The sequence below is a fragment of the Xyrauchen texanus genome, chromosome 40 (assembly GCF_025860055.1).
Source record: "Xyrauchen texanus isolate HMW12.3.18 chromosome 40, RBS_HiC_50CHRs, whole genome shotgun sequence".
NCBI classification, from domain to species: Eukaryota; Metazoa; Chordata; class Actinopteri; order Cypriniformes; family Catostomidae; genus Xyrauchen; species Xyrauchen texanus.
Genome location: NC_068315.1, coordinates 11,938,768 through 11,950,972, shown reverse-complemented (window position 1 = coordinate 11,950,972; position 12,205 = coordinate 11,938,768). Strand labels below are relative to the sequence as shown.

The following is a 12,205-nucleotide window of genomic DNA, read 5'->3' as shown; positions in this document are numbered from 1 at the left end:
ATTGAGTTTATGTATCTATGCCTGCCTGTTGCCACAGGAAAGGCTGGGATAGGGCACAAGACTGTTCATAGCATCTCTCCTTTGGGAGGAGAGAGAAGTAGGGGAGGGCGAGGGGAAACAAACGTGCGACATGGACCACTTTTTAGTGTCATTGGAGCCGTACAGTATGTGATGGTAGTTTTAAACAATTCTATTTTTTTCCTCCCTTTTGGGTCCTAGTGATCTTCAGCGTCCTCCACACGGTCCACAAATTAGAGCTGATGTGTGTAATTGTTTCAGTATTAAAATACTTTCTCTTTTTACAATTCCATTTTGTCTTGCTAGTGGCACTGAAGTTACACTCTTCACCTTTAAATGTAAACTCTCCTCACTGGCAGACAGAACAGATGTGCCTGGTTGCTGAGAGTTTTCTGGTTGCCGAGAGTTTTCTGGTGGGTCATAGGGCTTAGAATGAGGCACTGAAAAGTAAAAGCACTTGGTCATCAGCCCACTATTGACATGAAGGTGTCTGTCCCTGCCAGGTGTGTGTGTGTGTGTGTGTGTGAGAGAGAGAGAGAGAGAGAGAGAGAGCTCATTGTGTGTTTCTGTATCATTGTGTAGCTCGTAAGAAGCTAGAGCAGGTGGAGAATAGTGGATGTGATCGAGAGGGCAGCAGTATGGGCAGCCGCTCCAGTTCCTCAGGTACATCTATTTAACACTTCATTAGAAATGCTGAAAGTGACACACACTCTTTTTTTATTTTTTATCTCTCTGTCTCTATATGCTCTGTTGTGGTAACACTTTACATGAGACCTATAATGCATTAGAAAGGTTTTCTTAAAGGAATAGTTCAAGCAAAAATGAAAATTCTCTCACCATTTACTCACACTTATGCCATCCTAGATATGTATGACTGCTGAATCTGCTGAAAACAAATGAATATTTTTAGAAGAATTTCTCTACTCTTTTGGTTTGCACAATGCAAGTGAATGGGTGCCAAAATATTGAAGCTCCAAAAATCACAGATGTCATCATTAAAGTATTCTATAAGACTCCAGTGGTTAAATATATGTATTCAGAAGAGATAAGATGGGTGTAGGTTAGAAACAGATATATAAGTCCTTTTTTACTGTAAATTCCCCTCCCTGCTCAGTCAATTTTCAATGTAGCTTTTACATTCTTCGTCTTGTTTTTGGTGATTCACATTCTTCATGTATATTGCCCCCTTCTGGGCAGAGAGAAGAATTTCTAGCAAAAAAAGACTGATCTGTTACACCCATACATTTCATATCACTTCTGAAGATATGGATTAAAACACTGAAGTCATATGTATTCAACAAAAAAAAAAAAAAAAAAGCAAGTCATACAAATCTGGGGGAGAATTAAATTTTTTGGGTGAACTATCCCTTTAATGCATCAAAAATGTGTTTGTGATTCCTTATTAAACTCTTTGTAATTGATTATATAATTGTAACCACATTTATTGTTCTGTAGGTCTCTTGGCAAAATGCCACTGAAAGTGACAAAAATGCCCCATAATTTAAAATATTGGTAGAAATGCCCTGGTAATAAATTTCTCTCTCTTTTGATAAAGTTCTCAATATTCTATTCTAGGTCTAGTTATGCATTTATCTCTTGTTAATAAACTGGTTAAATTGAAGTATTTAACATAAAAGAATTAAATATAGTATAGTTTTAATATGGCTAGAAAAATATGCCATCATAAAGGTAGAACATGCTCCTGAGAATCAAATGTGGGGGAGCAAATATTGCCACTTAACTTTTAAGTTAATTTCTGACACTGATTATAATACTGTCATAGTGTAACATGTTCAATGGAATGAGGAAGCGGGAGATGGCGTTTCCAACTCGTGAATGTCACTTTTTTTGTTTCACCAAAATAGAACTTGTTCGCCTAAAGCGTAACAGTGAAGCTTCAAATTAACTAAAATAATCAGCGGCCAACACACAAACAGCTTTGGGTGTCTGTCTCACTCCCACCCTCTGAGGTATGGCCCCATTTTATTTCCCCCGTCTCACTGCGAACACAGAAACAAGCAATTACCAGCAAGTCATCTCAGGTGAAAACACTTACCACTTACTCTCTTTCCAGATGAACGCTCGACCATGCCCTCACCTACACACATAGTTCATGGAACAACTTCAAAAAGCATAGTGCATTATCACACAAACATATAGTCAATACATTAAATATTTTTTTTTTGTTGTTGTGTCGATTTGTGTTTTTAATTACTAGTTGACCGATATAGGTTTTTCATTGACCAATGCCAATACTGATATCTAGAGATTAGGGTCCGAAATAGCCACTAAATACATAATACACTGTAATGACAGCAAATTAAATCTGAAACTAAATAAATAAGAATCCTGAAATAAAATAAGTTTCATTTCGTAGATTTGGAACTAACCCAGGCAGTAGGTAAGCCTTCTGTTAATCGGCCTATAAAGTGAACAATGTTCTCGACCAATGCAGATAACATTGAAATTGCCAAAATTGGCCGATAAGTCATCTCACCAATATATTAGTCACTTTTTTTTTAATTATTCTTTTTAAAGGGCCTATTATGTTTACTGTATTCTAACTGTGGTTTAAATTATTAGTTATGGAAATACATAGCAGATTACAAAGTGTATTACAAAGAATTATACTTTTGAATATCTTTTGTAATGTATTTTTTAATACCTTTTATAATGCATTTAATATACATGCCTGTTGTAAAGTGTTGCAGTAAACCATTGATTGCTGTTTGTAATTCTAGTGCTGTAAGTTTCTTGAGCCTTTCTGCAAAGTTTGTGATGATCATCTGATCATAGTTCTTCTAGTGTGACTGTCATGTGCACAGTGGTTTGAAAATCTGTCTCTTTCTTTCTCTCAGGCTCTCTAAATGCACGGGGCAGCAGTATGGATGATCGCTCTCCGGAGAATCAGTCTGGTTCGTCGGTTGTGGTGGTGGACAGCTTCCCTGAGGTGGACAAAGCTGTGCTGGTGGAACGCATCGTACGGCTGCAGAAAGCTCACGCTCGCAAGAGCGAGAAGATTGAGTTCATGGAAGACCACATCAAACAGCTGGTGGATGAGATCAGGAAAAAGACAAAGTGAGTGAAAGAAAAAGACAGAAAATTTGGAGGATTATGATTGAGAAAACACACTTTTTCAACAAAAAATAACCCACAGCTTAATTCGACATTTACCGATTAGCTTGAAGCTGCATGGGTGATTTTGACATTGTGTATGCACAAAGATGTGATCAAGGACACCAAATAGAACTCATTTGTTTAAATATAAAGACAAAGTAGCTCTGAGCTCTTGGTGTGGATAATTTCTCATAGCTGTCCCTCCTCTCTTACCGACTCCCTCAGCAATAGCATCTGTTTCTGCTTGAATTTGACAGCTTGTTGTCCTTATCTTGCATCCTCCCTTTCTCTTGTTTTGTTGCTTTTTTCCCTTTTCTTTACTTGACTTGGGCTTCCTGAACAAGTCTTGGATTTTGGATGTCTGAGTTTCATTAGATAAAGGGGTCTGGCTGACATTCATCTTTTTCTTTCACACACATACAAAGACACACACAAGTACCAGGCTATCCAATGCATCTGACAGAGAGGTCTTGGCAGTGATATTTATAGCATGCGGTTCTTGCAGGAGTGATGCGTCACTGAGGTTGCTAATGATGCCTGATCCATATTCATACACACTTCCATACATGCAAAATCGGGCCACTATTGAACATTTCCATCACCAATAAATGTTTTGTATCTTTTTGGGTGGGATGGGGAGACAAAGTAAATAGTCTCAGACAAAGAGAGCGTTTTGTGATCTGTCTTTGAATGAGATTTATTGAACATGCCGCAGAAGTCTGTGAGCTGGGTTGCTGCCACCGATCTGGACAGAAATGCTGCGCCTGTCCCTTCCCCATCGTTTTTGAGCCTTGAATGGGTCCACCTGCACTAATCCACATTCATTAGTTCTAATCAGACAACACATCCCATTGAGACCGGGCTTAATTTAGCACTCTTAGCAAATTTTTTGACATTCTGTACAGCTGAGCTTCTTCAGCAAGTCCAAATCCGTCAAGCAGCGGAAAGTTTCCCTGCGCTTATCGACTCAGTCGAAATTGATTGCAGCATAAAAATTAGGTTGATTTAATAGTGTTGCCTTGATTTAGTAGCATTTCCTTCATTAATGCATCTAGCTGAGGTTTCCGTGTATCTTTAAAGAGATACTCTTAAGGATACTCTCTGGGCCTCTCATCCCTGCCAGTTAGGGGAAAACAATGAAGTTACTGATGGTGATACCAAGTGTCAGTGGATTTGTCTGTGATTCTTTTTTTTTTATTGGATTGTAGTGGTGCATAAATGCATAATGTATTGAATGGTGCTTGCTTAATTTGTGCTACAGACATAAATGATACCTTGAATCATGGGTCATGTTGAGGAGAGGTGTGCTTTAACTTTTCTAAGCAGACAGAATTATGATTTGAACCTAGTGGACAATAAAACGGGTAAACGAAAATCCCAAATATTGCATTAAGGAAATATTCAGACTCTTTTGACCTGGGGCAGTGTACAATGGCTTGAGAGTTGGGTTGGGGATGGTAAGAAATATAACTATTCCGGTTCCGATTTTGTTAACTCGTTAAAGAGGAATCGAAAATCATAAAAAAATTTTTTAGAACCAGTTCTCTGTTCCCAACCCCACCCTTGGGGCCCAACGAGGCACCAGAATATCATAAAGACATGAGAAATCATGGGAACACTTTCAGGCCAGCTCCAATATCATGACAGGGTTTTGAACGGGCATACACTTCTTACAAAATTTCTTCAGAAATTGTCAGTGGTGCTTTTTTTTTTGAAAATCTACTTTATAGATATTATTGGATGATATGTTATCTGGGTGGTAAAGATTGGTGCGCTATGGGAACATTTTAACCCACATATCTGTCTTCAACACTTGCTACATGAATGAATCTAGAATGCTGTCTTGATTACTCTTTCACATGAACTGATTCAAATTTCAAACCCTCTCATCTTTATTCACAGCTCTATTTTTGTGATGATAGAAGTTTACAATCTACATAAAATAAACATTTAGACTCACTTTAGTCTTGTGAATTCTTGAATAAAGACTGAACCTCAGAACCGACATGCAAAGACACTTTGTTAGTCGTCAGTCATACTGCTGCTGAGTGTTAGAACCTGTCCTGCTTCTTTTCCTCTCTCAGCTGTTTTTGATGTTATAAGTAAGAATGCAGCCAAGCGACCCTGCTCAAGCTTAACCTCTGATTGGTTTAAAACAAACAGGTCTTCTTATAAAAATCATTCCAGAAGTTGGTGCCATTGTCATGATTTTGCAATACTACCAAAATTGTTTGATCAAAGCAAAAGTCACGATGGCAGTGGAGTGTATTACTACCAAAAGGGGTTAGGAAATGCATTTCTACTACACATCAACTTTGGATGTCACCAGAAAACCTGCCTGTGTGCACACTTGCAAAATTTAGTGGCAACCTTTTAATTTCTTTTTGTGTTGTTGTTTGTTAAATACTATCGTTATGGAGCTGGGGTCCACTTGAACCCCCCAAATTAGTGAAAGGTATGTTGTTTGTTTTTCTATTTTCTTTTGTGTGCGTGCTGCTTGTGTGTACTTTTATGTGTGCTTGTTCTTTGCATAGCATCAGCACATCGTAGAGACTTTGTTTACAAAGCATGTGTGAATTGTACTGTCACTCTGATACATAACTAGTTTGAGTCGTTCATCACCAGAACAGAATATAGTACCAGCTTTTAAAGTTTATGTTTGATAGATACCCTGGTGTGTTCGTTACAGATTCAGAGAGTGAAACGAGAGTGAATTCATAAATTCAGAAAGCCCTTATGTATATTGTTTTTTTTCTCTCTCTCTTTTTGACGGAGACCTTTAGTCTCACGTCCTTTAATGTCTTTGTCTCGATCAGTGGTCTGAAGAAACCATTAGAATCAAATTCTGCCTTTATTTAGGCCATGCGTCACTGCAGAGAAAATAGATTTGAAATGGGGCTGACTGAAGAGAGAACTATCTCCCGGAGACTGAAAGATAAAAGCCTCATCTCTACATCCTTTATAGAGATCCACACAGGTTGTCTTTTTTTTTCTCTCCCATTTTCTGTTCCTGCATATTAAATGGACAACAATAGTGGCGGAGATGATAATTACTTGAAATTTCCATCGCTGCACTCCACTCCGATTCAAATAGAAACACTTAAAGCTGAATTACACATTTTATATCTTGAAGTTTTTAAAGGTGTATTTCAAACTCACTTGATCTTATTAAAACTCTAGGTAAGGTTTTTTTGTTGTTTTTTTTACACAGATCTCTCTTTCCTCTGTGTCTTTATTGCTTTTTGAACAAAATAAAAGATAGTCAATATTAAATTTACCATATGTGCATGCATTTCTGTGCATGAATAAAGCTAAATCTTTAAAAGCTTGTTCTGTATCTACAGATAGATGAACATTATGTTCTTATGAATTGACAGATAAGAGATACTTTTGCAAAAGTAATAATGGCATAAAGAGCTTTTTCGGTGATGCATTAAATGAAACTACTGACTTGTGTAAAAGTGAAGCACATTTATCCAGAGTGAAAGGAAGAATGAGAGAGAGAGAGAGAGAGAGACTGATGAGGTGTATATGGGTAAAGGGTGTCTTAGACACTGCTGTCCTTCACTCCCTTGTCCCTAGGTTAATTAGAAACGTCACCTTTAGCCTCTTTTCCCGCTGAGGATAACTATGTGACATTGAACAATATGGCCAGGATTCATTGGCACTTAGAATGGCTGCATATGAGAACACATGCTGTAATTAGGCCTGTGAGTTAATGCTGTCTACGTGTCTCCGGCAGGATTATCCAGAGTTATGTGCTGCGAGAAGAGTCTGGAGCTTTTTCTTCAGAAGCCTCAGACTTTAACAAAGCCCACCTTAGCCGGAGGGGGGGCATCATGGCTTCACTTTACACCTCCCATCCCGCCGACAGCGGCCTCACTCTCGACCTCTCGCTGGAAATCAACCGCAAACTTCAGGCTGTGCTGGAGGACACCCTGCTCAAGAACATCACATTGAAGGTATGTCTGAGTCACCATTCACAGCAAGAATGGAAACCAGAGCCCCTCAAGGGGATAGTCCAGCTAGAGATGAAATTTCTGTCATCATTTACTAATTCTCATGTTGTTCCCAACTCGTATGACTTCTGTGGAACACAAAAGGAGATGGTAGGCTGAATGTTAAACTCAAGTCACAATGCACTTTTTGATTGCAACTTTTTTCTATAAAATGAAAGTGAATGGTGATTACATACTGTCTAACCTCTCCTGGTGTGTTCCATGGTAAATGAAAGCCATATAGGTTTGGAACAACATGAGTGTGTGTAAATGATAAAAAAAGTTAGTTTTTGGGGATAGTTCACCTAACAATTACTATTTTTATATTATTATTATTTTAGGACATAAGGCAGTGTAAAAGTAATTCATATGACTCAAGTGGATTAATCCATGTCTTCTAAAGCGATGTGATCACTTTGGGTGAGAAACGATGAGCTTCTTCATGAACATGACAGGGAGACTGCGGGTGTCAAGATTTATAATGAATACGTTTTTAAAATTCTCACTTGAAGCTATTGTATTGCATCAGAAGACATGGATTAAACCATAGTCATATGGATTGCTTTTATGTCCTTTTTGGAGCATAAACTTTTTGGACCACATTGACGTATATTGTATGGACAAAAACAAATCACAAATCCTTCTAAAAAAAAATGTTGGACTTTTTTTAAAAAAGTCTTATGAGTTTGGGACCGCATGAGAGAGATTAATTAAAATTTTTGGAAGAACTATCCCTTTAAAGGAATGTTCTGGTGTCAGTACAAATTAACGTCAATCGACAGCATTTGTGGCATAATGTTGATTACCACAAAAATTTATTTCGACTTGTTCCTCCTTTTCTTTACAAAATGAAAAAATCTGGGTTACAGTGAGGCACTTGTAATGGTGAATGTGAAATGTGGGCCAAATTTTGGATGTTAAAATACTCGCTGTTTCAAAAGTATAGCCACAAGACATAAAGGATATGCGTGTAAATGTGATTTAACAATTTGACAAACCTTTTCTGTGTAAAGTTATAACCAATTATGCCACAACTGCTGACCGTGGTGTGTGTTACCAGGGCTCAGTTAGAGAGCTGCATTCAGGTCACAGCAAGGACATTAGCTTTCCTCCATTAGGAAGCACATCAGTGGAGAGATCAGAAAAAATAATGAAGTATGTTTTCAGGACAGGACACAAGGGGAAGGCAGAGTTGCATTCAAAGTACAAATGCCGGATTAGAGGCTTAGCATTAGATGAGCAGGAAATCTGACCATTTCAAAGCAAAACAGCCTGAAATTTCCTGATTATCCTAGCTCACTGACCGGTTCACTCAGATGGACCTCTGTTTAGAGTCCTGACACTCTCTCTGTATCTAAATAAACTCAATGGCAGGGTAAATAAGGCTGTGTGTCCTAACAGCAGTGTAATTTGTTCTCTGGGTACAGGAGAATCTCCAGACACTGGGTTCAGAGATCGAACGACTAATCAAACAGCAACGAGTTCCAGATGATACAACCAGAAAAAAGTGATGTCGTTTAAAGGGTATAGGCATAAATAACACGTGCTGAAGGACTGAGATGGTTCTGAAGTCACGCACACTGAGGAACCACCTTTTGTGATTAAGACAGTGCTGTTGTTATCAGAGACGTTTGGTCTGATCCACACACAGGAGGAACGGTTTGAAATGGACTAAACTGAGCCAGACACACAAACACTTGTACGACAAATGAATGAAATAGAGTTTTCCAAGAGCCTCCCTTGCTTTTAGACTTCACAACGTGCCCAATGTCCAGCTGGTCGGCGTTTGCCCCTCTCTCTGCAGTGCCGGTTTCTCTTTTACTTCCCTTCTAGTAGTTCTGTGCTAGTTTATAGCAGAATTGCACAGTCCTCAATCAAACAACCTACAAGTGTATGAAGTTGGGTAGATGAATGAATATCAATGTGACCCCACGCTTCATTTAAAGAACAAAATGTGCCGGACTAATGGATGCCCATTCTACCACTCTTCAGAAGCTTTCAGAGGACAAATGCAGCTTTTCCTCTATTCACCACAGCGCAGGTTAATGGCCATTGCTTGCCGCTCTCATACAAATGTGCCAATTAATGAATGTATTATGTAATGAGAGAGATCCTAGGGTGTAATTCCTATATGCTCCGACCCATGAGTGCGTGCACCATTCCCCGCTTTCACCTCTGCTTGGTTACCGCTACACTTGGATAGTGTTATCTCTCCACCGGCCTTGCAAAGCACTTAAGAGGGGCCATGTCTAAAAATACAGCTTCTGCTCTGTCCCATCATTATGAAGTTTATGAAACACATTAAACTGAATGAATAACTACATCTCAAATGTTGATACGTTTAGGGCTAGTCTTAAGGGAGCTTATGATTTTTATTATCAATTTCTTCTATCTGGATTTAGTTGTAATTAAATTTTATTGTTAGTACCCCCCATCTCCTTTTTCCCTTTCTACTTCTGCTTATTTGTTTTCTGTAGAAACAAGCTCATACAATTTTTTTTATGTTCCACGTCTTTTTTTTATTACTGTTTTGAAGCTGCTTTTGAAGAGGCTGTTGCTCATTTACTTGCTTTCCAAAAGAGATGAGTGTAACAACCCACCGAAATGAAGAAGATATTGTAAATCCAAAGGGCAAAAGTGCAATTTTTACAAAAAGCTGTATTTACTTCGATCAGGGTCCCTTCTTTGAGTACAGCAAATATTCCGTGGGAACATCCAAATTCATGGTGATGTAACCACACGGTAAGCAAAATCGTGCAGAGCTGAATCCATTCCAACCAATGAATTGTCATTGCCTGAGGCGTCACTGGCCTGGTTTTCCCTCCATTCTTCTCTACAGGGGTGCATGTTGAAGGATCGACCTCATTGGATATTACTGATGGATTTTTCACGCTCACCTTAGACTTTAACAAGCTTGTGGAGGGCAGCAGTGCGAATGATTGGCAGATCTCAGACCATTTTAGTGCCGTTCTTTGTCATCTTGGTTTTCCCCCCTTGAGTCAATATTGAAAGTTAAGTCATGCCCATACACTGTGATAAAGGGTTTATATTAACTTGACATACTGCAACATAAGCTTGTCAAGGTCATATCAACTGTTCCAACACTTAGAGTCTGTGCTATAGCTCTCAGCACTCCCGAATGCATTGCAGACATTCCGGAACGATGGATGAAGGAAATTATGCAATGTTTGCAGAAAAACATTTACACAGCCATTAAAATCGAAATGAAGAAGACTGTCCTATCTCTCAATTTATCAATGTTCTTTACATGCATAATTTATTTAATGTCCTAAAGTAATATGATAAGAAAGATGTTTGTGAAAGATTAATTGCAAAAACAAAAAAAGAAAATCATATTGATTCTGTTTCTGGTCTGTCATCTGTGCTCTGCTTGATTGTATTGTGAGTGAAACTGTGATTATAAATTTGTAGATATATTGTACAATGGTCCAATGTTTTTAAACCTATGAATCTGAAATTTCTGTATGTATGGCATACAAAGGGGATTAAAACAAAAATTCTACAATCACTGTATTCATTTATTTGTTTTCAGTTTTTAGTACAAAATCTATTAAAATTTAAATGACAATAATATTAATAATAAATTGCATAATTATAAATATATTTATTATTTGTCAAGGGAGTCTGTAGCAAAATATACAAAACATGCATATATTATACATCATTTTACATTTATTTCTATAAAGGTTACTCATGGGCCGTTAAGCATTAGAGAAGCTAATAATGTTTTTTTTAATGTTATCAATCAGTGTTCTTATAAAGTGACAGAGGCGATCTAGACTTTCTGTATTGGGGTTCCCTGGGTTGGGTGAGAGTCTGCATTGGGGTGTTCTTGGGTCTAAAAAAGGGTATTACATTATTAAATCTATTAATTTCCCCATAGACGATCCATCCTGCTGCAAGGTTACTTACTGGTCAGTGGTCACTCATTGGGCGTTTGCATGCACAATAACACACGTGTCCCACCACTCGATTGTGCCTCAAGTAAAATTACATAACAGTAGCAGGTGAGGTCCAAAATCAACATGTTTTATGTACTTTACCCTGTGTCATGGATCCTCTTTGAGCCAAATTCTGAAGGGCAGGTCAAAATAAATGATATCTCTCAGAATTGAATTAGTATTGCAGTGGTTAATATCTAAACTATTCTGCTAAAATGCCTTTTCATTTACTGTACTTTTCAACTGATATTTTCAGGCAAGTGGCCAGAGGACATTGAGTACTCAATCAAGTACTCACTTTAGAAAAGTAATCTAGGTGGTGCATTTCCTGTTAGTTTTGGCCAACACTAATAATAGACATATTTACAGAAATGGCTGAATGTGTTTATAGAACAGAAGCTCACCTCCACATAGGAAATGTACAGATGATTTTTGTCATCTGAAGAATCCCTCTTCACAATCAGGAAAATTGTTGTGCAAAGAATGTCAGAAATTATTCAAGCACATATAATATCAAGCATGCAAGGTTCCTTACTTAATATGCCAAAATAATTCAATTAAAATGTTCTTAGTGATTCCTAATCTTTTAAAAGTGCTAATCAGATGAAAATAAAGTTCTCTCTCTCTCTCTCTCTCTCTCTCTCTCTCTCTCTCTCTGTCATATTGTGCACTTGCACCCTGCTTGTTTTAAATTCATCTCACCTGTGTGGCATTTCACAGTCTGTTGGAAGTATTGAGAGATGTCAGGTTACAACATCCTGTACATGGCAAAGAGCCATTGCGTAAACTCAGGTCACCGCCTATTTTTAGCACTTCAAGATAACGTGCTCTGACAGTCATATCAACCTTGTGTGCTCATAGGAATTCATAAGCCTCAGTCAGTGCTTTCGACTAACTGGGAGGTCTTGGCATGAACCAGATTATCTTGACCACGTATTATTATTATATTTATTTTTTAGAAAATAGAGATGCATGACCACCAACAGTGCTTGTTGCATAAAGTTGATTGCTACTAAATTAATTTTGACTTGTCCTTTTCTTTAAAAAAAAAAAAAAAAGCAAAAATCTGGGTTACAGTGATGCACTGACAATGGAAGTGATTAGAACCAA

The 12,205-nt window shown here is 37.9% G+C and overlaps 1 protein-coding gene across 1 annotated transcript in view; it reads left to right on the top strand.

The window, feature by feature from the left end:
• LOC127633470 (coiled-coil domain-containing protein 186-like) overlaps nucleotides 1-10,651 on the top strand; it is a 28,247-nt gene extending 17,596 nt beyond the window's left edge. Inside the window, exons 13-16 of the mRNA XM_052112594.1 lie at nucleotides 601-681; nucleotides 2,877-3,096; nucleotides 6,878-7,097; nucleotides 8,561-10,651. Coding sequence (XP_051968554.1) covers nucleotides 601-681; nucleotides 2,877-3,096; nucleotides 6,878-7,097; nucleotides 8,561-8,644 — 605 coding nt within the window. The 3' untranslated portion in view covers nucleotides 8,645-10,651. The remainder of the gene's footprint in view (nucleotides 1-600; nucleotides 682-2,876; nucleotides 3,097-6,877; nucleotides 7,098-8,560) is intronic.
• The last annotated feature ends 1,554 nt before the right edge of the window (nucleotides 10,652-12,205 follow it).